At 56.1% G+C, this 24,904-nt stretch overlaps 5 protein-coding genes across 8 annotated transcripts; 2 read left to right on the plus strand and 3 right to left on the minus strand.

Moving 5' to 3' along the window:
- Positions 1-1,092: 1,092 nt before the first annotated feature.
- SLC25A28 (solute carrier family 25 member 28) lies at positions 1,093-5,389 on the minus strand. Its single transcript, XM_071748601.1, has 4 exons — positions 4,793-5,389; positions 4,444-4,672; positions 3,558-3,614; positions 1,093-2,197 (listed from the first exon to the last, which is right to left on the minus strand). Exons 1-4 carry the CDS (start codon positions 5,171-5,173, stop codon positions 1,680-1,682), a joined length of 1,185 nt encoding a protein of 394 aa, XP_071604702.1. The 5' UTR covers positions 5,174-5,389; the 3' UTR covers positions 1,093-1,679.
- Positions 5,390-5,697: 308 nt separating this feature from the next.
- On the plus strand, positions 5,698-11,684 carry ENTPD7 (ectonucleoside triphosphate diphosphohydrolase 7). The gene is made up of 12 exons (XM_071748591.1): positions 5,698-5,857; positions 5,933-6,106; positions 6,199-6,404; positions 6,525-6,675; positions 7,067-7,170; positions 7,244-7,300; positions 7,790-7,938; positions 8,020-8,186; positions 8,912-9,236; positions 9,341-9,426; positions 9,521-9,682; positions 9,846-11,684. The coding sequence occupies exons 1-12, from the start codon at positions 5,850-5,852 to the stop codon at positions 10,072-10,074; spliced, it is 1,818 nt and encodes a 605-aa protein (XP_071604692.1). The 5' UTR covers positions 5,698-5,849; the 3' UTR covers positions 10,075-11,684.
- Positions 11,685-11,709: 25 nt separating this feature from the next.
- Positions 11,710-13,701, minus strand: ATP6V0E2 (ATPase H+ transporting V0 subunit e2). The gene is made up of 4 exons (XM_071748602.1): positions 13,314-13,701; positions 13,182-13,229; positions 12,761-12,906; positions 11,710-12,486 (listed from the first exon to the last, which is right to left on the minus strand). Exons 1-3 carry the CDS (start codon positions 13,415-13,417, stop codon positions 12,813-12,815), a joined length of 246 nt encoding a protein of 81 aa, XP_071604703.1. The 5' UTR covers positions 13,418-13,701; the 3' UTR covers positions 11,710-12,486; positions 12,761-12,812.
- COX15 (cytochrome c oxidase assembly homolog COX15) lies at positions 13,696-17,932 on the minus strand. Its single transcript, XM_071748596.1, has 8 exons — positions 17,702-17,932; positions 17,151-17,273; positions 16,731-16,917; positions 16,364-16,531; positions 15,739-15,820; positions 15,264-15,418; positions 14,271-14,384; positions 13,696-14,012 (listed from the first exon to the last, which is right to left on the minus strand). Exons 1-8 carry the CDS (start codon positions 17,887-17,889, stop codon positions 13,881-13,883), a joined length of 1,149 nt encoding a protein of 382 aa, XP_071604697.1. The 5' UTR covers positions 17,890-17,932; the 3' UTR covers positions 13,696-13,880.
- On the plus strand, positions 17,931-22,927 carry CUTC (cutC copper transporter). Of its 4 annotated transcripts, none has more exons than XM_071748597.1 (9): positions 17,931-18,023; positions 18,317-18,388; positions 18,457-18,516; positions 18,859-19,068; positions 20,260-20,295; positions 20,680-20,813; positions 21,398-21,425; positions 21,728-21,929; positions 22,498-22,828. In XM_071748597.1, exons 2-9 carry the CDS (start codon positions 18,319-18,321, stop codon positions 22,607-22,609), a joined length of 852 nt encoding a protein of 283 aa, XP_071604698.1. In that variant the 5' UTR covers positions 17,931-18,023; positions 18,317-18,318; the 3' UTR covers positions 22,610-22,828. The 4 variants fall into 4 exon arrangements, with proteins under 4 accessions (XP_071604698.1, XP_071604699.1, XP_071604700.1 ...); XM_071748599.1 differs by having other exon boundaries at positions 17,938-18,023; positions 21,824-21,929; positions 22,498-22,927; XM_071748598.1 differs by lacking the exon at positions 18,457-18,516.
- Positions 22,928-24,904: the final 1,977 nt, after the last annotated feature.

A 24,904-nucleotide genomic window follows, 5' to 3' on the forward strand; every position in this document is an offset into this window, starting at 1 on the left:
GGATCAGGCTTGGGCAGTGGGGTAGAGCACCCACCTCTGCAGTGAGGGAGTCCCTGCCCTCCAGCCCCTCAGAGCACTGAGGTCTGATGCCCCTCAGGCCTGCAAAATTAACCCCTGCTCACTCACCAGCCTTTCCAGATGCAAGACAAACCCTCTTTCCCTTCGCCACAGCTCACCCCAGCAGCTCTCTGTGCAGACCAGGCCAGGCTGGAGGATCCTATGGAGAAGCTGGGAGCAAACCCAGGTGCTTGCCAGCAGCACATACCATGGCTGTGAAAGCTTTTCCTCCAGGGAGTTACTTAGGGTATGGCACTATGGAGGGATGCCACTCCTGTGGAAACTGAGACAATCCCATGGGAGCCAGGTGTCATCCTGGGGGGCCGGCTCAAGGAAGGTCAGCACAGTGAGGTGCTACTTCAGTGCTCAGCCAGTTCAGGCTGTCTTGCAGGTCAAGAGCTGAGCAGGACCCTCTAAGTTCATATCAAGACAGCTAACAAAATGGTAAAAAAATTAAGCTACTCTGATTAGACAAAATACTAGCACTTTGAGCAAGTGTGTCAGTAGATTAAGATGCCGAACAAGGCACAAAGGAATTTAATTATTCAAAAAAAGGAGGCAGAAACCCTGCAGAGACCCAAAACTCCTGTGCAAGTTGTCCAATGTCCTCCAACCTCACCCAGTGCAGAAATTCCTGTCTTGTCCCTGGCACACATAACCAAGGGCTTTCCAGCCACCACCTCCCTTTGGAGCAGCCTGGAGGCATCCTGAAAAGCTCCGGTTAGACGGGGGTGTGGGACTGGCTGGCTCAGGAGCACAGATCTCAGCTTCTCCATTTGTGTCACAGCCCATGTCAGTGGCAGGTGATGGGCTGGGCTGTGAGCCAAAGAGGATGGGGACCACCCTCTTCCCTGCACATTGCCAGCATGGCTGGGCCAGGCAAACTTCCTCCTCCCGCTGCCACCCCTAGACCCCATTTTTCTTCCTCTCTGGCACTTGTCAAGAGCTCAGTGCCAAGCACAGTCAGAAAGGTGCAGTGCCAGGAGCTGGGCCATGCAGGAGTAAGAATGGAGAAGTCTCTGTCCTTCTCATGAGGACAGAGAAGAACTGTTTTTATTGGAGGTGTCTAGAGCAGGAACAGTAACAAACCTACAGGCTCCCCTCCTCAAGTGCCATCCTCCCCCTCCACCACCAGGGCAGTGAGCATCACGTGTGCGTGCTACAAGACAACGGCAAGGCTTACATTTCACTTTGGCCAAAAGCCAGCCAAGTCCCCAGCATCCAGGGCAGTGCTGCCACCCCCTCCTTGGTGACTGTGAGCTCAGCTTGGCCCTGCCAGAGGCAGAGCAGGACATACATTCACCTTCCCCTCCAACGAGAGGCGACCTTTGCATGAGAGGAGGGTTTTGGTTAAGGAAAAGACAGGAGCACAGCTCCATCAAAGTGCCAGGGGATGTAACCCGGGCTGCAGCTCCCAGCAGGACATCTTGGAAGGCCCTGGGAGAGAGCACGCCATGCAGCCTGACCAGAACTGCAGCAGCCACAGGCAAAAACCATCATTATTAAACCCCAAAGGGTTTCACTGCTTTCTCTTCAACACAAACCAAACCAAAAGGGAGAGGGGTCTGAAAACAAACCAGGAAGGGAGGTGAAGCAGGTCTGGAACAGTGCTTGGCTCTGGCTCATTTCCCTGCCCGCCGCTCCTCCTGGCGCTTGGTGAGGATGTATTTGAAGAACTCATACACAGACCAGGCAATTGCTGTTGAGGGCATCTGATAAATGACTCTCGCCTGGACCCCTCTGAAGTAGGCGGTCACACCGCCCACTTGGTACACCGTCCTGAAGGCATTGGCCATGCCTGTGATGTGTCCACTGATGTTGGAGCTCAAGGCCAAAGACTCCTGGGTGTTGAGCAGCGTTTTGCAAACGTCCAAGGGTGTAGTGGCAGCTGCAGCAACAGCCCCTGCACAGGCTCCGGAGACCACATGGGAGCCTGGGTTGTACTGTCTGTGAGGGTTAAGCTGCTCTTGCAAGAACTCGTAGGTCATGAAGTGAATGGCTTGGAAGGGGATATTCATGGTGAGCTGGGTGGTGTAGCTCCGGTAGAAAGCTCCGGCCCCTTCATTGTGCCACACAGCCCGCACACAGTCCGTCACACGCTGGTAAGGTGAGTTGTACATCTGCATCCTCTGTTTGACCACTGGGGACAGATGGTTGCAGCCAGCAGAAGTACCCAGGACCCCGGCGTAGAGAAGAGGAGAGGGAAAGAGTAAGCATGAAACCAGGCTTCATCCAAGTGTCCGGAATTTGGTCACACTGGTTTATAGCTAATGACAGACATCATGGACCAGCAGTGCCCTGAGTGTCCCCAGGCAGCACTGCAACCATTTAGATGTGCTGAAGCACCACCAGCACACCAACCCCTCCCCCAGGGAACATCTCAATATCCAGGTGCTTATACTTCAGATCCACCCTTGCTCCCAAGTGTTTGACATCTCCCCATCTACCACCACAGCAGCCAGAAGAACCACCCTCATATCTATTAGTTTCCAAACAGCTCTCGATCTGGATGAGCCTGTCCCTCCCCAGCCCCCCCCACTGCAGCCCAGAATAACCACCTCACATCACAGAGCACACCAGAAGGAATCATGAGCAGTCGCTGCCACAGCACAGCTGCTTTGGGGCAAGAACCAGACACCAAACCCTCCCCCCAACACATCCAAGAGTGAGGCAGGGGAGCCCAGAGCACAGCCTGCTACTGTCCTGTCTGCCCCCATCTCAACATGATCACAAAGAACTAAAACAAAGATGACCACAGACTACTATGGCCACAATGAGAAGACAAGCTCCAGCGAAGGAATGACAATGGCCTGGACAACAGCTGCTCCTCAAGGATGCAGTCAGGCAGTGGGCAGGTAGGAGCCCTGCTAGACCCAGATCAGTTGAAGCCTACACTGTCAACAGCCCTCCAGCCTTAAGAGGAAAAACACATTCATTCCTTGTTAATGATCCTTCTCCCACCAGGTTCACAGATCTCAATTACACAGTCTCTTTTGTACATACCAGGTTCAAAAAACATACTATCTCCCAGACATTCCTCAACAAAAGATCTCCCTTCTCCTGACCTTCCTAACATGCCTGTTCTTCTAACCTTCTTCTTGAACACTATCCCAGAGCCATACCACATCTTCCCAAGATCTCATCACTGCAATGTCCAATTTCTACACACTTGGAATGACTTCAGCAGTACAGATCACATCTCTCTTCTTTCTCTCCTGCTGCAGGAAACTGTCCACAGCCAAATGTCTGGGCCAAAGTCTGGTGCACTCCCAGGTCCTTCTAACTGGGGTTTGCTGCCTTACCCAGAACTGATCTCTTCTACATACTCCCTCCATAATAGGCAGCCTCTGGGCTCCCTAACCAGAGCCACAAACCACTGGCCCCCAAAGGATCCTTGAAGTCAAGCAGCAGCAAGAAGAGCCTCCATGCTGCAGAGGGGAGCCAAGTGGCATGGACTGTCCCTGATCTTCCCCTCCCCGACAGGCCAGGACCATTGTTACCTTCAGCAGGGTTCATAGCTGCATCATGGAGTAACGTTGCTACACACCCGGCTGCACCTGCAAAACAAGAACTGCCACACGTGAGGAGGGGAGGCGAGGGACCCCGGGGCTCTAACACAGCCCCGAGTTCCCCGCCAAAATACAGGAAGAGGCTCCTGGACGAGGGTGAGATCTGACGCTGCCCTCTATCTCCTCTCCAAGAGGCAGGCTTGTCCTCAGCAGTTCCCACTTGGAGAGAGCTCAGGAAAGAGGGAGAAGATTGCGACAGGTTCTCCAGTCCTGTGGGCTGACCAGGATTCACTCAGGCCCAGCCCTCAGGGAACAGGCTGATGCCACCAGCCAGTAAAAGCCCTGGAGACAGCAAACATCCCCATGCCCCCCAGAAAAGGAGAATACCAACGGCAGAGTGCCGCGCACCAGCGGAGGGCAGGACATGCCCTACTCTCCCTTGGCCCTGAGGCAGCTCCTTGTGTCGAGTAAGGGGCACTGTGACAAGATGTGCTCCGACATTATGAGGTGCTCCTGCTCCAGCACCGGCACCAACCCACGGGGCCACGGCCAGTCTCGGCTCCTCTGCGGACAGCTCCCATACACCGGCATCCTTCTGAGCCAGGGCCTGCTCACCGACAGGTACTGGGGAGCAGCTCCAACCGGCACAGGATCGATGCTTCCCCTGCCCGGCACCAAGGCTGGAGAGAGCACAGGGCTTCGGGACAGCCGTGGCACCCCGATCTTGCAGCGGCCATCGCCCTAAGGCTGAGCGGGACAGGACCAGACCTCCCTGCGGCCCCGCTCGGCCTCCAACCCCCGCCCCGCTCCCCCCCCCCTCCCTACCCCGGCGTGGCAGGGGGCGGCCCCAGTACCCCCGGGGGTTGGGCAACAGTACCGTTGGCTACATGGCTATTGCCCCCCGCGTGGATAACGTCGCTCAGCGTCTTTTTTAACTTTTCATAGCAGGCGAAGTAGAGAGCGTGGGCCGGGCCGGCGCCGGTGGCAGTGATGTTCAGGCCCCGCATGGGCCGCCAGAATCCCTCGGTGCGGGCGATGCGCCACAGGGCCTCGAGCACGTTCCGGTAACGGGCGGCAGGCTCCGGCTGCAGGCTCTGCATCCGCGTCTGCAACACAAGGCCCGGGCGGGCGGCCCGTCACTCCCGCGGGACCGGCCGCGACATTCCCCGCCACCCGCACCGGCAGGCCTCGGTTTGCGGCCCCCGTCCCGTCCCCGGTGCCGGCACCTTTACGCAGTCGACAGGGTACATCACGCAGTGCTCCATGACTCCCGCCACGGCGCCCGCCAGCATGTGCGTAGAGACGGCTGCGCCTTGCGGCAGCGCCTCGTAGTCGGGGGCGGGAGGAGAGCGCGGCTCAGGGCCGCCCGGGCCAGCGCCGGGAGAGGCCCCGGGAGAGGCCCCGGGACCGGGACCCGGGACCGCCTCCGCGCCGCCCCGCCGCGCCCGGCCGGTGCCGCCGCTGCCGCCCATCAGCAGCAGCAGAACACGGCCCGACTCCGCGCCGCCCCGCGCGTAGGGGCCCGCGCCTGCCCCCAGCTCCATGGCGCCACCACCGCCCCGGCCCCGCCCCGCGGCTCCCGCTCCGCCCCTCTCCGCCGCTGCCATTGGTCGCCAGGGCTCTTCGCCCGCCCCCAACGGGCTCCCATTGGTCCTGACCCACCGCCTCTGCTCGTCGTGCCCATTGGTCGCCGCCGCGACTCGAGCGCTGCCACTGGCCGGCTGCACCCTCCGGCGCTCTCGCAAGAGCCCGTTGGCCGCTGGGACTCCCGGGCCCGCCTCTCCGCACAGGCCATTGGGCGCCTCAACTTTGCGCCCCGCCGTTCAGCTCATTGGACGGAGAATTGGCGACCTTTGGGCCCCCCCCCCGCTGCTCCTCTCAGCGACGCCGGAGAGCAGGGATTGGCTGCCTCTCCCGCCACTCCGGGTCTCGGCGCATGCTGTTTATTTGGGCTCCTCGGATTGGCCAGGAACGGGCGTCAGGAAGGCGGCGATAGGGCGCGTGGGAGGAAGTCTGCGGGTGGGTGACGTCTCCCGGAGAAGGTCGGGCAAGGCGAACCCAGGCGCGGCCCCTGCCCGCCTGGGGGCCCCGCCCCGATTGGTCACCGGGTCCTGTGGGCGTGGCTCCACCTGGGGAGCGGCGGGGGCTGCTTACACCGCCCGGCGGAGCTCAGCTGCGGGGGTTTCTATTGGCCGCGCCAGGGGCGGCTGGTGACGTGGCGGCGGGTGCCGGCGGTCCGCGCAGGGAGCGGGGCGATGCGCGGGCGGGTGGCGGAGGGCGCGCATGGCCAGGTGAGCGGGAACGGGCAGGGGGGTGCGGCCGGCGCCGCGCCTGGGCCGGTGCTGAGCGGTGGCCTCTGCCCGCAGGATCGGCGTTTCCTGCCCGTCGTGGCGCTCCGCGGGACCCTGCCCGTGCCCGGGGCCGTGGCAGCGCACGGCCGCGCTGGGGCTGGCCCTGGCCCTGGGGCTGCTGCTGCTGCTGGCGGCCGCCTTCCCCCGCCGCTGGGCCTCCACGCACCGTGCAGGCCGGCGCGACGAGAGGTGAGCGGGGTCGGGGCTTCCGGGGGAGCGGGGCTCGGCGGTGCCCGCCGGTGCTGAGCCGCCTCGTACCCCCGCCCCTCACCGGGCCCCAGGTACCTGGCGCGGGTGGAGGATCTGACGGCCACCGATACCGCGGACCCGGCCCTTAGTTATGGGGTGGTGGTCGACTGTGGGAGTAGCGGGTCTCGCGTCTTCGTCTATTTCTGGCCCCCACACAACGGGAACCCCCACGACCTGCTGGACATCAAGCAGATGAGGGACCGGAGCAGCCGCCCTGTCGTCAAGAAAATTAAACCAGGTCGGTGTCACTCCGCTCCCTTCGCAGCGGTCCCCGCGCACGGGAGGGGGGCAGTGACAGTGTAAGTGGCTGCACGCAGCGGGTCACACCAGCTGGGTCACAGCTTCCGTCCCCGGGCAGGCATCTCGGTGACGGCGGCAGCCCCGGAGCAAGCTACGCCCTACCTGCGCCCTCTGCTGCAGTTCGCGGCAGCCCATGTCCCCGCTCAGAAGCACACGGAGACGCCGCTATACGTTCTGTGCACGGCGGGCATGCGGCTGCTGCCCGAGAGGTGAGGCCATTGGGGAACCAGGAACCCGCTGGGATCCCTCGGTCGCAGGAGGCAGAAGGACATTTGCCTTGTCTGGGGCCTAATGGGGGAATTAGGAATCTAGAAGGGTATTTGGTAAGGGAAAGGGTGTGTTGCTGGGATCAAGTGGCAAGGGCTGTGGAAGGAGGGTTTGAGCACAGTGGGAGGGAGCTGAGAGGAGACACTTCTTATTGAAGTCTCAAACAAATAGATCTGGTTGCTTGTCTCCAAAATGCACTGGGTGCAGCAGCAGGGCCTGTGGGGCTGGGCAAAGGGGTGTGTTGCAGTAGGATTCACACTGTCCCTTGTGCTCCCTTAAAGGAGCATCACTGGTGGAAATCCCTTAGCATCTGTCCGTCCTGCCCTTTTGCAGGCAGCAAGCTGCAATCCTAGAGGACTTGGTGAGAAACGTGCCTCTGGAGTTTGATTTCCTCTTCTCCAAATCACATGCAGAAGTGATCTCAGGGAAACAGGAAGGTAGGGACTGCCATGAAGCACTGCTTGGTTCCCTGAAATATATTGCTGTAGTGACCCTCTTCATCTCATGTAGGTGTCTATGCTTGGATTGGCATCAACTTTGTTCTGGGCCGGTTTGATCATGAGGATGGTGAGTCTGGCTGATTACAGAGCAGCTGGGAGGATCTGAGCAGAATCCTTCTGGAGCTTGTCCTGATGCTGGGGCTAAGAGCAAGCTCTGGGGCAGGCAGCGTTTGCCTCTCTGCCAGGCAATGCCTGACCCCCACCATGTGGGCGAGACTCTCCAGAACCTGATACCTGGGTAGGAGAGGGTACCTGCCCTGGTCACAGAAACAAGTCCCTGTGCGAAGGAGTGCACTTGCAGCATTTTGGGATGAGAACCAGGGAAAGAGGGGTTGTAGTGTTCATGTTGTGGCTTGCAGCAGTGGATGCTTTGGGGAAATCCATGAAGCTGGAGGGCAGCTGTCCCAGTGCCAGAATCTGCTGCCCTTCAAGTGATCCTGGGGGGCTGCCTGCAGGGGTGAAGGAGCCCCACGAGACTGCTGAGGGGACAGTGATGGAAGGGAGGAGGTGCTGCCCTTGACCCTGTTCCTCGCTGACAAGCTGCTGTGGGTTGCAGAGGAAGATGTGATGGTCACCGTAGCAATGGGGGATCAGGGAGAGTCCCTGGTTCGGAAACGAACGGTTGGGATCCTGGACATGGGGGGTGCCTCCCTGCAGATTGCCTATGAAGTGCCTGACTCCGGAGCCTTCTCCTCTCCGCAGCAGGTGCGTAGCTAGCTGGCCAGCCCTGAGAGCAGCTCGTGCCTTCCCTGGGCTGCTGCTGATCACTGCACTTTGCCTCCCCAGGAGGAGGCTGCTAAGAGCTTGCTGGCAGAGTTCAACCTGGGCTGTGACGTGCAGCACACTGGCCATGTGTACCGTGTCTACGTCAACACCTTCCTGGGGTTCGGGGGCAATTTTGCCCGGCAACGCTACGAGGAGCTTGTGCTGAACCAAACCTATGTGCAGAACCGGTACTGCTGCTTCACCTAGTGGTGCCTCGATGGGGTGATGGTTCCTTTATGCTGCCCTTTCCTCATTGCATTAGCCCCAAGGGCTGCCTGTGGTGATAACAGCTCCCACAGCCACGCTGGCAGCAGTGGTTTGGCAGGAGCATGTGGCTTGGCTGGCTCACAGCACACAAGTGCTGCCTTCTCCAAGCCTGGCAGGTGTTAACAGCGTCACAGCTCCCTGCCTTCCTCCCCTTGTGGCAGACTGTGGGAAGGTCCCTTTGGTGGCTTTTGGCTTTTCTTGCTCTGACTTTCCCTCCTTCTCCAGCACTGATTCACTCAACATATTTTTCCATCGCGTCCCTACCTTGAGCTCTCTGTCTCCTGCCTCTCCTTCCCAGAGCACTACATGAAGGTGTCACCAGAGGCGAAGAGGCTTTGTGCCCAGGTACTCCTGTGCCAGGAGCAAACCCTGCCTCCACATCCTGGGGAGCTGTGCAGGGTTGCAGATCCCCATGAGCTGGTGGGGTGGCCCTGCTTTGTTGCACCCCACAGGTGCTCGGGGCACATGGTCTCAGGTCAGGCGAGTTTTGCTTCGGCAGGAGGTAGCAGGGTGGGTGCCAGCAGCTCAGGGTACAAAGGGACACTGGTCTGGTGCAGAGGGTGTCTGGGTGCAGGGCAGCAGTAGACTTTTGGGGTGGTAAAAGAGCCCCTATGCAGTTGCCTTTCCTTCTTGGCCTTTTTTCCAGCCTGCACAGCCAGCAGATGGGGCTGAACCCTGAGACGCCCTTCCTGGACCCCTGCCTACCTGTGGGGCTGGAAGACACAGTTACTAGGGGCAGCCAAACCCTGTATGTGCGGGGGCGAGGGGACTGGACAGCCTGTGCAGAGCAGCTGCAGCCCCTCCTGGCTGGGTCCAACAGCAGCCAGGCTTCCCTGCTGGGAGCCTACAAAGCCCCCATTGATTTTGGCAACAGTGAGTTTTACGGCTTCTCCGAATTCTTCTACTGCACCGAGGATGTTCTGCGCCTCGGGGGCCGATACAGTGCCCCCACCTTCACATCTGCTGCCCAGGTGGGTGCTGCCCCAGCCTGGGGGCTGGGCACCCACCATGCCTTTGGCTGGGAAGGAGCGGGGGCCATTCCTCCACTCTGAGCCCCAAGTTCTCTGTTCCCCAGGAGTACTGCAGCCAGCGATGGGAGGTGCTGACCCAGCGCTTCCGTGGTGGCCTCTACTCGGCACATGCTGACCAGCACCGGCTAAAGTAAGTGGCTTAGCTGTGGGGGGTGCTATGGTTGGACCTCCCTGGGGAGGCTTTTGCAGGTGGCATCATCTGATCCTGCCTGCTGTGCCTGCAGGTACCAGTGCTTCAAATCAGCCTGGATGTACCAAGTCCTTCACCAGGGCTTCAACTTTCCCCTGGACTACCCCAGCCTGCGCACAGCCCAGCTGGTGTATGACCGGGAGGTGCAGTGGACACTGGGAGCCATCCTCTACAAGACACGGTTTCTGCCACTCAGGTACTGTTGGCTCACTGATGGCATCACTTGGGGAAGGGTGGCTGGGAGGAGCAGGAGTTACTGCATGGGGTGAGGGCTCTGCACCCCAGCAAGGGGAGCAGCGGTGCAGGACCCTAGTGATACCCCACAGCATCTCACAGCCAGCCCTGGCTCCTCTCTGCAGGGATCTTCGGCAGGAGAGCATCCGGCAAGCACATTCCTCCTGGCTCCGTCTCTCTTTTGTCTACAACCATTATCTCTTCTTTGCCTGCATCCTGGTCGTAGTGTTGGCCATAGTCCTCTACCTTCTGCGGCTGCGCCGCATCCACCGCCGGCAGCTGCGCTCGGCCCAGCTCACCATGCTCTGGTTGGACAAGGTGGTGGTGCCGCCAGGACAGGGAAATGGGCCATGACCCTGGTACCCACTGTCCAGTTCCACCAGCAGAACCAGGACTGCCTGACAGCCTGGGCTCTAAGGGCTTGAACACCATCTTAGCCAAGCTCCATCACCTCCACATCAGAACCAGAAACTGTGAGCTGAGGCAGCTACAGACACCAGAGCTTTCCTCTCCACCTCACCTCAGTCCTGATCTTTGTGTTCTTTGGCCTCTGTCCTTTGCCCTGCTGTGCAGCATGGAGCAAAATCCTCTGCTGCCAGCAGGCTCAAGGCAGCATCTGGGCAGGTCCCTCAGATACACAGGACGTTATCAGCAAGTCAGTCAACCCAAGCCTGAAGCACTGGGTCACCCTATGACTCAGTCACTGGTTTGCAAAGCAAGCTGGTGCTGTGCTGGAGCTTAACAGCTGGGATGGCCTTTCCCCAGTCCTTTACAAATCCATGTGCTGAACAGCAATCACCAGCAACATTAGCTGCAGGAACCAGGTGAACTGGAAGCTCCACGGAGCTGCTCTGTCTGTCTAGCCCAGCTCCTCTTGGAGCACTTGTGAAGAGGTGTCCCGCTCTTTGCCATGTCTTCCTCTCCCAGGACAGTCCTCCTCCAGTCCTAGCCCACAGGCTGAACACTGAGGACTCAGGAACTCATTCTTCAGGCACCACCCAAATGGGCTGCATTCCCTTTCTTAAATCCCCTCTTGGGCATGTCTGCCCTGTGGTGTCCCACCTTAACTGGGCACTAGCACCAGGACCAGTGGTTGTCTCCCATGAATTCAGGCTGGGCCTGCCCCTGGGGAAACCACCTTACAACAACCCAGCTCCCTGCCCCCAGGTGGGTTTGGGCTGTGGCTCTGTGCACAGGCACCAGCTTTCCTCCCCTGGGGTTGCGACCCCTGATGACCTAAGGAAGTTCATAACTTTGTACTTGAACTCAGCTGTTCCCATTCCTGTAGCAATAAACAAACCCCTTGACCTCCCCCACCCCACACTGGGTTTGTTTTCTATCAAACACCTGCTCAGGAGTGATGATTCTGGGTGGGTAGCTTGATAGGGTTAACATCTGCAGTGTCACTTTGTGCCACCATGGTGGGACAATGGAGTTGCTTCTTGTCAGCAGATGTTCTCTGCTATTGCAGCAGAATGGCAGCTGAGCTCAACTCCCAAGCTGGTAGAAGCAAGGGAAGCTCTGATCCAAACTGAACTGTTGTAATCATTGGAGACAGCATCTTTTGCTGCCCCTCTTCTCCTCCCTTAAGAGGAAAAGCCCCTGAAGATGTTGCTCCCTGCTTTTTCCCTTATTCCCCACCCCAGTCTTAATGAGCTTTTTGGTATAGAGGCCATTAAGCTTTTCCAGCTGCTGTCCAGCCATGGGGATGTCCCCAGCATGGGTGCCTGACCCCAGGGAGGCCAGGCAGGTACCCATTCTCCCTCTTGCATGAGCTGTTGCCTACCTGTGGCCCTGGTCCCACAGGATGAGTGCACAGGTGGTATCAAGGCTAAAACCACACACCACTGTGTTGCCAGCTTGCTCAACAGCTGGAAATCTCAGCCTTGTTCTCATGATGCAAGAGCAGGGAGAGCTGGAGGGAAGAATTCTGAATAAAGCCAACACTGTCCCTCAGTATCAAAGCAGCAAGTGACTCTGACTCTAGCATCACTTACTAGAAAAATTATTTATTTCCACAACACAAATTTTTAAACACAAATAAATAAATACACATAAATTATTTGATAAATAAAGGGGAAAATATACAAAAAACAACATTGTACTTGGTTCTTCTCAGAACCTAGACCTAGGTTAAGGGAGAGGTGGTGGTACCTAGACACTATTGCAGCACCCTCATGGCTGAGGCAGAAGACACAGCCCACTTGAACTGCCTGCATGGCACCCCAGCACCTCCCTCAGGATCAGCTCTCCCTTCTCACACTCAAAGCCAAAATCTATCTTAGCAGGTACAACCCTCACCACAGGGACTAACCATACAATAAGTATGCAGTGGGGTCCTGCATTCTCATACAGAGGGGCAGGCAGTGCCTGAAATGACCAGGAATATGCTAACTAGTTGGGCAGCTTGATCTGCAAGCAGGGGCCTCACTTGGGGAGCCAGGGCGTGCACAGTGGAGGGAACAGGGCAAGTTCTACAGGGACAGGAGCCCCTGGCACTACACACAGATCTCTCAGGATGGTGCCCAATGTCAGGGACTGCAGCACTGATTAGCTGATGGAATCTCTCCCTGGTAGCATGGCTGCTCCAAGGGCTGCGATCACCAGGTCCTTTTCCTGGGCAGGGGTGCTGCCTGCTGTGCTCAGGGGTCCAGCTACCACTGGTCCAGGTTGCAGTGCTCAGGGTGTGATAGGGCAGCAGGTGCAGCCTCTGTCCCAGCACCTCTGGGGGCTGACTGGTACAGGAGGGTAGGGGCTGGAACAAGGCTGAGGGAGGGAAAAAGGAAAGTTAGCACCAAAGTGCACCCACAAGGGAGCCTCCACAAACCTAGAGAGCCACAAGCTCAGGAAGAAGTGTTCAGTTTGCTCAGGCGCAGTGCAGGGCAACAGCTCCACGCTAAGACTAGCTCACCATAGCCACAATGCTCAGAAGCCAAAGCATCTCCTAGCCAACAAGGCTGTTGGATGCAATTCCTACCCCAGACAGACACAGGCAGCCAAGCATGGACATCTCTGCCACTCCTGGCCTCTGCCCACTCACGGTAAGGATTCCAGGGGAGGTCTCTGTTCAGGGTGGTGCTCCTGGGGACTGCTCACTCCCAAAGGAAGCGCACATACCAGACAGTCTCGTTCTTCAGCTGCGGCCCAAACAGGGGGTTCACTTGGGCCAGGATAGCGATGAGCCAGCTGCAAAGAGACCCGATCTGGTGTCAGTTCCAGCTGCATGGGGCAGGACCCAGCATCCCGGGAGGCTGCTGCCTCAAGGGGCTGGCAGAAATGCCGCTGTCTCGGGAGGCAAGGTGCCAATAAGGGAGGCAGGTCGCAGGCCGCAGCCCGGGGGCTGTCCCGTTCTTCCACTGGGAGGAGATCGGGCAGCATCCACCGCGACTGGTGAAGCCAAACGGAGGACGGGGGAGGTGCGTGTGGGGGCTGCGTATCAGGGACCGTTCCGCAGTACTCACAAGAGATAGCAGCACACGGCGGTGGTAACCAGCATCGTGATGATCACCCTGCGGAGACATCGTCGTTAGGACCGTGAGGACCGGCCCCGGACCTCCCGCCCTCGATATCTCCCCGGGGAACCCCCCACTCACCCGCGGTTCGGCCCCTTGGGCACGAACAAGGGGCCTGCGATGCCCACGAGGCCCCAGAAGATGGAAAAGAGGACGAGGGGCAACGCAAAGCTGTGCGCCGTCATGACCGCTCCGCACCGACACACCGGCCGCCGCCGCACCGGATGCCGCTCCCCCCACTGCCGTGCGCCGCGTCCAATCAGCGGGCGGGACGTTGCACACCGCCACCTCCCATTGGCGGAGACACGACACGCGTACGCTGCGCCGCCACCAGGGGGCGCCCGAAGCTGCCCCCGCCCCAACCGCTTCCCACCTCCCCCGCAGTCCCGCAGCCGGCGGGGCCTCACCGGGCAACGGCAAGGAGGCAGCCGGGAGACACCGACACCAGCCGGGAGACACCAGCCGCGCTTACAAAACGTTTTATGTTACAAAGTTCACACTCGGCGCCCGCAGCTTCCTCGCTGCGCACAGGCCGGCTGGGCGCACACCCCCGTGCACCCGGGGTGGGAGGTTTTGGACCTTCTGGGCCCGGCAGCGCTTCCTTCGGGAAGTCGGGTCCCCCGGCAGGGCTGTCCCTCCGGCTGCAGGTTACTTGGGGACCCGGCGGAGCTCGCTCATGAGCCAGAGTGCCGCGCTGAGCAGTGCCAGGGAGCCCGACTGGTGCGTGGCAGCCAGCGGCGTGGGGACATAGAGGAGCAGGGTGCTGATACCCAGGCCCACCTGCAAAGAAGGGAGCACCTCTGAGACAGGTTACCGAGCACAGGATGGAAAAGTGACAGCCAGACTCCCACCCTCAAATTCAGACTGTTTGTGCAGCGTGGTGAGACCCCCTGCCCCAACAGCTCCACCAGCTCCAGGCTCTGGAGGCCAGCACAGACTCAAGCTGGGGACAGCTCTCTGTTGTGAATGTGCTACAGACAGGTGGAGGGAGGGAAAATGCAGAAGGGGGGAAAAAAAAAAAAGGTAAAAAAAAAGTACCTGCATGTAAGCCACAGCCAATAAGGAAGTCACAGCTATCCTGGTCCTGCGAGGGAGTGGGATCTTCCGGGAGAAAAGGTACAGCATGGTGACAGCCGTGACCGAGGTGATGCCCTGCAGAAGGGAAGAGAAACAAACAACTAACCTTTGAGAAAAGTTCAAAGAAAATGGGCCCAACAGCCTTTGGCTGCACATTCCATGAAGTAAAAGAAATTCTGTGAGTGGTATTTAACTGTAGGAATGTGTTAATGGCAATGATCAAATTCCTGCACTCTCATGTCCACCAGGTGAGCATCCCTGAAATTTAAATAGTTATACATTTCCTTTATTCACCAAATTAATGCTCTACTTTTTAATAGCTTTTCCTCATTTCTTCAGGCCATTAGGGATTATTTCTGCCATCTCCCCCACTATCGCCTTGACACCTCACAATGGAAGCTGTTATCTGCATAACTGGCCTCATTTTCAACACTCGGTTGTAGCTCCCCTTGCTGTGCAGGTGACTCCTCATTCAGTTCACCTTTCTCTTTTTTGTTTAATCTTTCTTGTTAGTGATGTCTCAGCCCACAGCAGCACTGGGAGGGGTATCTGGATTGCTCTAAATAACCATTTTCACGGGGTGCTATTGGTGTAAAATCAGCTCAGCAATGCTGAAGGAATTATTCAACAGGTTTGATTTGCAGGTTTTGTTTCACACAACATTTCAGTGGCAAGGGCTGCCCTGGTCTGCAGCTCATGTTATGGAAAACAAGGCACAAAGAAACGAAGTCTGTAACCTGCACAGGAAGGAGACATCCTTAAGGAAGGAGAATGCGCTGAAAATAAGTGTGATAAACTTCCTCTTTCTGAAGGAACAACCTGCTAACAAGCTCTCAGGACTTTCAGATGCCCTGGATATCTTTCACCCTGACAGACTCACAGTCTGAAGAGTACAGCTTGGCTGCAGGAGGCAACCAAGGAGCAGCACAGACACAGCAGGAAGACAGCACTTACCAAGATCCTGTGATCAAACTGTACAGTTGTAGGATTCTCAAAAATATTTCTCAGCACAGGGGAGAAGGCAAGGAGATCATCTGGGATCCATCGCTCCCCCATTTTGGGGAAGGAATTGTACACAAGGCCAGCATCCAGCCCCGCCACAAAGGCACCTGCAATCCCAGAGCAGAGGATGAGGCTACCAGAGCCAGCAGAGGTGGCACTACAGTCTGCACTGCTCTGACTCAAGAACTCAACTTGATCTTGAATTTCTTTCAGAAATAGAGATCACACAGCAATAGGCAGGCTGGGAGGTGCATCTCCACCTATTCAGGAAAGACCAGTGAAGGAAGTTCTCGATTGTCAGCTCCCTGACTGCAGTAAAGTTTTCCCAGAAAACATGACAGGGCTGCTCACAGCCCCCACCAGACCAGAATTTTAAAAAGGCAAAGGAATGAACCGCAGATGGGATGTCAGTAAGAAACACTCTTACCTGAAAGAGCAGTAAGAAAAATGAGAGCTGTAGTGCCATGAGCAAATTGCCTCAGACGAAGGAGCTGATGGGTCTCGGGTAACTGTGAAATAATAATAAAAAAAGAAAATAATAATGAGAAAGCATTTCTAGTGCTGTTTGCAGCAGGCAAGAAAAGCCTTCACTGTATATACAGGTCAAGGAGTTGGCCTCTGTTTTACACAGGTAACCTAGAGACCAACAGGCAGCACAGTCACACCGTGTGTCACACATCAGTGTGACATCAGTCACACATCAGTGCTTCCTGAAAACCACAACTAATTGTGTCCAACCCTGTGCAGAACCTGAGGTGCCACTGGACAGTTCCTGACACAAACTGTTTAGCCTGGCCAGGCACACCCCTGCCTGAGCTTGCATGAACTCCGAGACTCATTGCTTTTGAGCAGAACAGCAAGAGTCAAAGGAAGTATCCCATAACTGGGAAGTTTATGGGAAAGGTATTTGGTAACACAATGTTAGATCAGAGTCAGGAACAGAGACTAAATTGGAAGCACTAGCACTCTCCACACCTCTTCCTCACCTTCACATCACCACCCTGACCCTCTGAACTGACACAGCTTGTGAGTCCTGACACACCACTCCATACCTGGTGTCGTGGAAGCAGCAGAGACAGCCCCGTCCACAGGCTGGCAGAGTACAGAATGAGAGCAGAGCCCAAGTGTGCTGCCAGACGGTACTGACTGACTCGAGGAATGTCGTGAGACTCTGGCTTCTCCTCCAGCCCACTCTTCACCATGTACCATCCCAGCAGCCCCTGATGAAACAGGAGCAGGTTTAGAGGCAGACGGGGCAGCAGTGGCTGCTAAGATCAGATAAACATTAGGGATAAAGCACCTTGAAAACAAGGTGCCTTCAACCAGCACCAACACCCCCTCAGGCTTTCACAAATCCTGCTCTCTCAACACTGATGGGAGATGCTGCTGCTGATCCCTGTGGCTGCAGAGCCAGCTCACCTGGAAGCAGACCAGCCCACAGAGTGCAAGAACACAGCCCTTCATGGGGCGGCTGAGCCAGCCCTTTCCCCAGAAGTAGGCAGCAGGCAGGATGTAGGCCAGGCCCACGACGCGGCCCCACATGCGGTGCGAATATTCCATGTACCAAATGAACTTGAACTCCCCCAGCGTCATGTCGTGATTCAAGCTGTGAGAGACAGTAAAAGAGAACTGCTCAGTGTGATGGAGCAGTGCTGGTTCCCAAGACCGGGGATCACCTTTCTCACAGAAAGAAAGTGACAGTGAAGGAACCACCATCAAACACGATTCGTGTGCCTCCCCAGGGACGTCAGAATGCATTTCTCTTCTTGCAAGAGCTCCCTGAGTGGCTCAGTCACAGGAGTGACGGAGCCCACTCCCCTTCCACTTTTGTATACTCACATTTTAAACTCTGGGAACTGCTGGTACTTCTGGAACTCGGCTTCCCACTCCTGCTGCGTTCTTGGAGGTTTCATTTCTTTCACTAGGTGCCAATCAACCATAGACAGGCCTGATTCTGTCAGCCTGGAGCAGAAACAGACACCAGCAGGCACAATTCACTCCCTGACAGCACGCAGCTCTACCAAACTGAAATGAGAGCTCCTGGCTGCACCAGGCAACCCTTAAACTCAGTTAGAAACAGGATGGAGACAGAGAGTCTGTGAGTGAGCAACAGACCAAAAATGGGTGAGTTACTCCCAGTAGGCACAAAGCAGTGAGGGACTGCGTCTCTCTGGTACTCCGAGCCTCGCCCTCCAATGTCCCTTTGCAGCCAGAGAGGGAGATGACGATAGGGGCTTTGGGGTGCGGTCGGGGAGCGTCCCGGGCACGGCAGGCAGCTGCGGGCTGCCCAAGCGGGTCACCGACGGCGGAGGCCGCTGCCTCCCCACAACCTCAGCTCTGAGCACTTCCTGCGGCCATGGGGCGGGATGCGACGGGACTGCGGCGCTCACCTGGTCACGCCGCCCAGCACCACGGCACCGGCCACGGCACCGCTGCAGGCCAGGAGCCATCGCCCCACGGCGGGCGGGGCGGCGGGCGGGGGCACCTGCTGCAGGAGCCGCCGGGGAGGGAGCCAGGCGGAACCCGGTGCCGGTGGCCCCCGCAGGAACCGAGCGCCGCCACGCGCCGCACGCAGCATCCCGAGTGACCCCGGAAGTGACGCGCGCGCCGGCGGAAGCAGGGCGAGCACTTCCGGAAACACCTGGGCGTCACCATGACAATCCCCGGGCACGTGACCGAGAGCCAGCAGCGACCCTCGCGCCGCCAGCGCAGGTGAGGGCGCGTGCGAGGCGGGGGCGGGGCCCGGGCGGGGGCAGGGCTGCGGGGGGCGGAGCTTCCGCCGCAGCGCGCGAGCGAGGCGCGCGGCGCCCCCCCTTCCGCCCTCTCGTGCCCGCCCTCGCGCTCGCGGGCGGCGCGGGCCCGGGCCGCGAGGGGGCGAGGCCGGAAGCGGGAGAGAAAAGGGGGCGGGGCCTAAGGCGGAAGTGGGCAGGTGCCGGTGCCGGTACCGAGCGAAGCGGGGCGGTCGCCATGGGCCGGATTGGGCTGACGGCGGAGCTCTCCCTCAGGCATGGACGATGGCTTCCTCATGGAGGTGTGCGTGGACTCGGTGGAGTCCGCTGTCAACGCCGAGCGGGGAGGTAAGGCCCGGAGGTCTCGGGAGCGGGGCGGGTCCCGGCGGGGCTGGTTCTGACGTGCGTCTCTCCAGGTGCCGGCCGGATCGAGCTGTGCGCGGGCCTCGTGGAAGGAGGGACCACCCCGAGCATGGGTGAGCCTCTCCGGGCAGCGGCCCGCGTCCTTCCCCTGCCCGGGGCCGGTCCCCTTCCGGAGGGGTCAGCGCAGCGCAGCCTCAGCGCCTGCTGTCCCCTCCTTTCCCCCGGTACCCCCTCCCGCCAGTCCCGCTTACTCCCCCCCGAGTACCCCTCTCGGTGCTCACATTTCTGCCGGCGTCCCTGCGGGAGGCAGAGGCGCCTCTGATCACCCAGTGAGTCTCCTGCTTGCCCGCAGGGTTCCCAGGTTTCAGCCTCGTGTTTCCTGCCCTGGTGGCTGGGGCTGCCCAGGGAAAGCTGTCGCGCCGCGGTGCTGAGCGGCCTCTCTGCCTTCTCCCCAGGGCTCCTGCAGGTGGTGAAGCAGTGTGTGAGGGTCCCCGTGTTCGTGATGATCCGGCCTCGCGGTGGCGATTTTCTCTACTCGGACCGTGAGGTGGAGGTGATGAAGGCCGATATCCGCCTGGCCAAGCTGCACGGGGCTGACGGGCTGGTGTTCGGGGCCCTCACTGAGGATGGGCGCATTGATACCGAGCTCTGCACAGCGCTGCTGGGTAAGTGTCTCTGGGCAGAAATGCTGTACTGAGCTTTGTGCAGTAGGAGGAAGATCAGTACTGCTCTGTCCCATGCTGTAGGAAGAGCTGCAGGGTGCTTTCTTGCCATCTTTCTCCAGCTGTGATACTTGAAATAGTTGAGAAGCTTTGCAGACCAAGGGCCAACATCCCAAGCAGTTCAGGCAGAGTCTGAGGCTACTTGGGACGTAATAGCAGAGTATAAGAAGGAGAGGGGCACAGGTGAACTGCTTTGGGGGCACCAGAGTATTAACCTGCTGGATTTTCTCCTTTCTCCATTTTCCTTGCCCTGTGTTTTTGTCCTCTATGTCTCTGCTACAGGCATTTAGGATATGTCTCACCTAGACTTTGTCCTTTTGCTTAGCTGGCAACGCATCTTTATTTTTTCCTGTAATACATCCAGTGAGAAAAGATAGTAAGAGAGAGTTGGAAGCATGTAAAAGGCTACTGAAGCTGCAGCAGGGGATTGTTAGTCCAGACCCTTAATATGCAGAGATAAGGAGAATTTGCTTCCACATCTTTTATGTGAGCTACAGCCAAAGCTAAAGTGGGGTGAACTTTTCCTGGGTGTTGTGGTGCTGAGGTTCTCATATTAAAGTGGACGTACTACAGGAAGCACAGCAAAATCTTGCCAGGATTTGTCTTTGCTGAAACACTGAGGTGGTCTGCAGAAACCAGTTTATCTGGGAAAGGAGGCAGTAGGGTTTCTTTTTATAGAAATAAGTAAGTTTTGCCCAGTAAATAGAGCAGCGGTGGTGAAGTTTGCTGTGGTCTGAGGGCAGAAATTTTAGTGAAAGAAATTACAAGAATCAGCTCTCCTGCTTTAGAGAGCACTAATTCTGCCCCATCCCTAGGCAGGTGAGACAACTTCCCTGCTTCCTTCCTGCAGAGGAAGACATCAGTGGTGGGAATGAGGGTTCTGCACGATCCAGATGAGATGAGGGATTTCACTGTTACTCGTAAATCAAAGGTTTGTTGCTTTCTCAAAGGGCAGAACTCTTCCCCACCAAAGAGCCTGGCCAATGAGCAGCAGCTGCATCAATCCCGGCAAGTCCTGGGGCTCCTCTCCTCTCCCCAGGAATAGCCCGAGAAGCTTTGCTCTCTTCCCTCACCTATATATTTCTGATTATAGCAAAGGAATTTTCTCTCTCACCATGTGCCTTCTTATTGCAGCTGTGTGCCGTCCCCTGCCCGTCACGTTTCACCGAGGTGAGCTGCCCGGGGTAGTGGCCTTGGCAGGGACCCAGATGGGGTTGGCATGGAGCTGAGCTTTGTGTACTGTGGTGGTTCTTTGGGGTAAAGGTTCTGCGTGGTGTGCAAAAGCAGGCTGGAGCTCTGCTGTTTCCCCAGGAGGGAAAAGGCCTGGGCTGGGGAGCTGTGTCACTGCTGTGTGGGGAGGAGGTACCTGAAGACCTGAGCATGGTGGCTCTGCCACTGTTGTAAGGGGGATGATATGGTCAGGAGCTGTGGCTACACACAGGAGTGGCCACCTGTGGGAAGGGTCCTTCCTATGGTTGTCTCCTGAGCTGGCTGGGGGACAGGGCTTGAGCACGATGAGCTGGGTGACTTTGAGCTGATGTGTCAATCTCTTAGCCTTTGACATGGTGCATGACCCCCTGGTGGCATTGGAGACCCTGATTTCTCTGGGGTTTGAGCGGGTATTGACAAGTGGCTGTGACAGCTCAGCACTGGAAGGATTGTCCTTAATTAAGAGGCTTGCGGAACAGGTAAGTGTTCCTGTACTCCCCTGGGTTATCGTGGCTGCTTTCTGGGTGTTGGCTGGAGGCAGCTCCTTTGAGGTAGCCCTCTGAGGGAACTGCTGTCCAGGAGCACTTGCGCTCCTTGTCTGGTTTGGCCCTAATCTGTTTTCCCAAGTCCACATGGGTTAGACCCCATAGTCTCCCACAGCAAGGACTGGTTGGGTTGGTCTTGCTTGCACCTTCGAGGAGGGCAATAAGAGCTGGTGCCAGCAGCTGAGGTGGTTAACCCATGTACACAGCAAAGTGAGGTCCCTGCTGGGATCTTGCAGTTCCTGTTAGGAACATGCAACCCATGTACCCAGGAGATGGCCGGGTGGGATAGAGGTAGGAGGAAATGGTGGCAAGTTGTCATAGGTCTAATTGCATTCTTTTCTACTTTCCTTGTAAAAAATAATTAGTACAAAAAAAGATGCGTGAGAGTGCAGATCATAAGCCGTGGTGACATCCATGAGCTTACTGAAGGTGCTGCATGTAAAGGTTTTTGCTGCCCCATAAATGCACAAGTGGATGTAGTGCTGAGCAATGCCCTTAACATGTTGTTCTTTTTTCAGGCAAAGGGCAGAATTGTGGTGATGCCAGGTAATGCATTTTTTGTCACCTGTACTAGGTCTGGTAGTCCCGAGCTCCTGCTTCCTCACTTCTTACCCTGGGACGCACTGTCTGATCTGGTTTATTGAACCAGCTCCCCAGGAGAAGGGGCTCACTGGTACCAGTATGGGCCAGGCAGCCAGCTGGGAATGGCAAAGTCTGGCAGCTGCTGCTTGCTGGAGGATTTGGGGACAGTTCTAGATCTGTGGGAGAACAGGAGCCAAGGCTTCTCTTGTCTCTTCTAATGTGCCTGGAGCTCCCTTGTTCCTAAGGCTCTTTTCTCCTCTTTGTAGGAGGTGCTTGGCCCTTAGGGGGTGGGTCCTGGGGGGATACCTGGTCTGGGGCACTGCTGTCTGCGCTGTATGTGACATGGGAATGCTTCTCACCAGGGGGTGGCATCACAGAGCGCAACCTGCAGAGGATTCTGGAAGGCTCCACTGCTTCTGAGTTTCACTGTTCTGCTCGCTCAGCCCGGGACTCGGGAATGAAGTTCAGGTAATTGATTACTTGTTTTTATTTAGCAGAACTGTACAGAGGAAAATCTGGATTAATGTGAACATGGGTTTGTAGAACAGGCATACACTTCAGTTTCTGGGTGCTAGTTGTGCTCGCATGGTTGGGATTATGATGCCTGTCTTTGTGTTCAGCAGTGTATGAATCCAGTGGTGCAGTGGTCCATCATCTGGACATGAGCTCCTTGCATAAGCAGATCCCTGGGGCATTTCTTCTGCTCCCCTGGGGCTTGTTGGTGTGCTGGTGTGGCAACTAGGAAGGCAGGTTCTGGTGTGGTTGTCTCAGACCTTTACCACTGGAGTGTGTTGGATTTGGAGGGCTGATACCTGTGAGGAATGGCTTTGTCCACAGGTCTGCTCTGGGTTTCTGTTGGTGGTGTTGTTTTTTGCCTTTGCGTTATTCTGCTTTCTGTTATTGTCTCACCTTTGGACTAGGTAGCACCAGCAGGTTCTTTGCCCACTGCTGAGACTGGGGGAGATAGTGGGGTTTCTGTAGGGTGGCTTACTTATCCATATCACCTGCATGTAGTAACTAGTTGTTTTCCTGACAGAAATCCAAACGTTGCCATGGGAGCATCCTTCTCTGCCCCAGAATACTCCATAAAGGTGGCAGACGTCGCCAAAGTGAGGACCCTGAACGCCATTGCAAAGAACATTCTGTAGTGGAAGACACCATGCTGGGTCAAGAGCCCTGAGATTGCAGGGTTTTTCCTGCCGCATGGACAGATGGACCCTGCTTCTGTCCTCAGGCTGCAGAGGATGTGAACTAGGTCAAGGATCATGACATCTCTTCCTTGGTTTCCCCTGAGTGACCAGTCCCTGGCCTGGAAACTTAATGTTGGCCATTTTAAATACATGGACTCATTCCCAGATGTTGCAGCAGCAAGGTGTTTGGCACTGTTTGGGAGAAATGGTGTCGAGCAAGCAGAGGGGCTGAGTTGTATTGCGTGTGATTGCCAAATAAACGCGGCAGCTGCCCAACCCCCTCTTTGCTGTAATTTAAAAAAATACATATTTATTTTACAGATAAGACTGTAATCTGTGTTGCATAGCTCATAGTGCCCTTTGGTGTCAGTTCAAGACAGACACTGTGAACAAAGATGTCCATATGGGCTCATCTGTGTGACACGGGGCAGTTTGCAGAGGGCAGAAACGGCCCCCGAGAACAAAGTAACAGCAAATAAATCATCGGAGTGAATATGAGCGTCCGGAGAGATCTGGGAGTTGCTTGCTAGGTCTGAGGCAAGAGCGAGACTTGCACTGAATCAGTTAGGCCCCTGCTGCACCAGAGGAGAAAACAATTACATTCAGAGTGGCAGGGAGGCAAATGTTGTAATCACAGCTGGAAAACAAGGCCTGCTGTGGTCAGTGGGTCAGATAGCTGGTGATTAGAGCAGCTGATAGGCAGAGTAAAGTACATTGATATGTAGAGGTGATTAACATGTTAAGTTCTTTTGTGAAGGAGCTTCTAACTACATGACTAATTAGTAAGCTAGTTGTGAGGCATCCTGGGCTGTGGGCCTTGAGTGTTTGAGGTGAAGTGGGCATATGGTGAGATTCCTTGGGGAGAACAAGGTGCTCTTCCTTATGCGCTCTCCGGGTCCTTTCCCTAACACAAAGCACAGACCATCTTCATGTTCTCCAGTGTTTGGGGCTATTTGCCTGTTGGGTTATTGCTGCCTAGTCAGAATTGGAGCTTTAGACTCATTTCAGTTGTCCTGCAAAATACCCAACAAAAGATCTGAATGGTTTCACAGTGGTCCATCAAAAGACTGGAGACTCAAAGATAAAACACCTATATTCCTGCTGCCTGCTCTTCTCTAAAAGATCCACAGACCTGAAGAGAACCACCTTGGCAGTAGAGATAGCAAACTTTGGGGCAAAAAAGTAGGATTCAGATTTGTCTGCCTGAGGATGTTCAGGAGAATGTACTATTTGACAAGGTGGTAGCACCTTTTGTTGCCTTAAACAGAATCAGGTAATTGAAAACCTATAACCAAGACGGACAATGTATCTTTATCTGAAAGGGTGCATTCACCTTTTCACACAAATCTATGAGAGGTGAGTGTCCCAAAACACACCTCAGGAATCTGGTAGTTGTCAACATAGGAGTTGGGAGGGAATGCTGTGGAGTGCTGGTGCCAGAGCCTGCTTGATCACTTACAGGTGTGCAGGCAGTAGTAGGAAAGAAATTCTTAAGAAGTTTAAATCTGTGATTGTGGTCAGTGTAGTTCAGGACACCTGATTTAATAGTTCTTGGCTTATATTCTTAGATACTGAGTCATGGTGATGATTAAGATACTGCTAACTCGATTAACATGAATATTCTGCTGATGCTGCATCATAAACACAAATGTTGGTTTTTCTGTATATAGTTAAAAAAAAAAAAAAAAAAAAAAAAAAAGGGGGGGGGGGGGGGCTTGAACTCAGAAGCGAGGCCAGAGGACACCTGTACTAGCAAGCTGCAAGAAGCATGATGTCAGTGCTCTGGATGAAGAAAGGCTGATGGAATGACTGCTCCATTCACTTATTTCTTATCTATTGCATAAAATTGTTGCTCTCATCAGCAATGGATTGGTTCTGGCCTGGAGGACCTAATACTACCCAACTTTATTTACAAAACCAAGTGGAATTAATCAGATAAGCTAATAATAATTAACCTATGAGTTGGACATTGAACTTTCTTCTGCTGTTGATAGTAAAGGGATTACCCTTGACTTCTGAGCTTTTTCCTAACTTGGTGAATGAGACAGCAGAATTCTTGCAGTCACCCTACCTTCCCCTTTTACCTGCTGCTCCCTGAGAGCATGCATGACAAAGCAAATTAATTCTAGCCTCAGAGTAGCACCATCCCTACCTGCCTCACCTCCACTATTCTAAGCAGCAGAGTGATGATTTAGTGGCAGTCATGCTCAACAGGAATGGTCTGTTCCTCTTTCTGTGTCAGATGTTGGGGAT

Source organism: Heliangelus exortis, chromosome 7, assembly GCF_036169615.1.
Source record: "Heliangelus exortis chromosome 7, bHelExo1.hap1, whole genome shotgun sequence".
In the NCBI taxonomy this organism is placed as follows: domain Eukaryota; kingdom Metazoa; phylum Chordata; class Aves; order Apodiformes; family Trochilidae; genus Heliangelus; species Heliangelus exortis.

Bases quoted from the DNA above. Each gene is read 5' to 3' on its own strand.
- COX15 (XM_071748596.1), bottom strand. From the start codon at position 17,889: ATGCTGCGTGCGGCGCGTGGCGGCGCTCGGTTCCTGCGGGGGCCACCG. The intron at 16,918-17,150 runs GTGAGTATACAA...TGTCTCTCACAG, and splicing joins CAGTTCCCAGAGTTTAAAAT to CTTGAATCACGACATGACGC. The intron at 15,419-15,738 runs GTAAGAGTGTTT...CTGGGATTGCAG, and splicing joins TTTTCTTACTGCTCTTTCAG to GTGCCTTTGTGGCGGGGCTG.
- CUTC (XM_071748597.1), top strand. From the start codon at position 18,319: ATGGACGATGGCTTCCTCATGGAGGTGTGCGTGGACTCGGTGGAGTCC. The intron at 18,517-18,858 runs GTGAGCCTCTCC...CCTTCTCCCCAG, and splicing joins AGGGACCACCCCGAGCATGG to GGCTCCTGCAGGTGGTGAAG. The intron at 20,814-21,397 runs GTAAGTGTTCCT...TTCTTTTTTCAG, and splicing joins TTAAGAGGCTTGCGGAACAG to GCAAAGGGCAGAATTGTGGT.
- ATP6V0E2 (XM_071748602.1), bottom strand. From the start codon at position 13,417: ATGACGGCGCACAGCTTTGCGTTGCCCCTCGTCCTCTTTTCCATCTTC. The intron at 13,230-13,313 runs GTGAGTGGGGGG...ATGTCTCCGCAG, and splicing joins CCCAAGGGGCCGAACCGCGG to GGTGATCATCACGATGCTGG. The intron at 12,907-13,181 runs GTGAGTACTGCG...GTCTCTTTGCAG, and splicing joins GCCGTGTGCTGCTATCTCTT to CTGGCTCATCGCTATCCTGG.
- SLC25A28 (XM_071748601.1), bottom strand. From the start codon at position 5,173: ATGGCAGCGGCGGAGAGGGGCGGAGCGGGAGCCGCGGGGCGGGGCCGG. The intron at 4,673-4,792 runs GTGCCGGCACCG...CTTGTGTTGCAG, and splicing joins ACCCTGTCGACTGCGTAAAG to ACGCGGATGCAGAGCCTGCA. The intron at 2,198-3,557 runs GTAACAATGGTC...ATCTGTCCCCAG, and splicing joins AGCTATGAACCCTGCTGAAG to TGGTCAAACAGAGGATGCAG.
- ENTPD7 (XM_071748591.1), top strand. The intron at 6,405-6,524 runs GTCGGTGTCACT...GTCCCCGGGCAG, and splicing joins CGTCAAGAAAATTAAACCAG to GCATCTCGGTGACGGCGGCA. The intron at 6,676-7,066 runs GTGAGGCCATTG...GCCCTTTTGCAG, and splicing joins ATGCGGCTGCTGCCCGAGAG to GCAGCAAGCTGCAATCCTAG.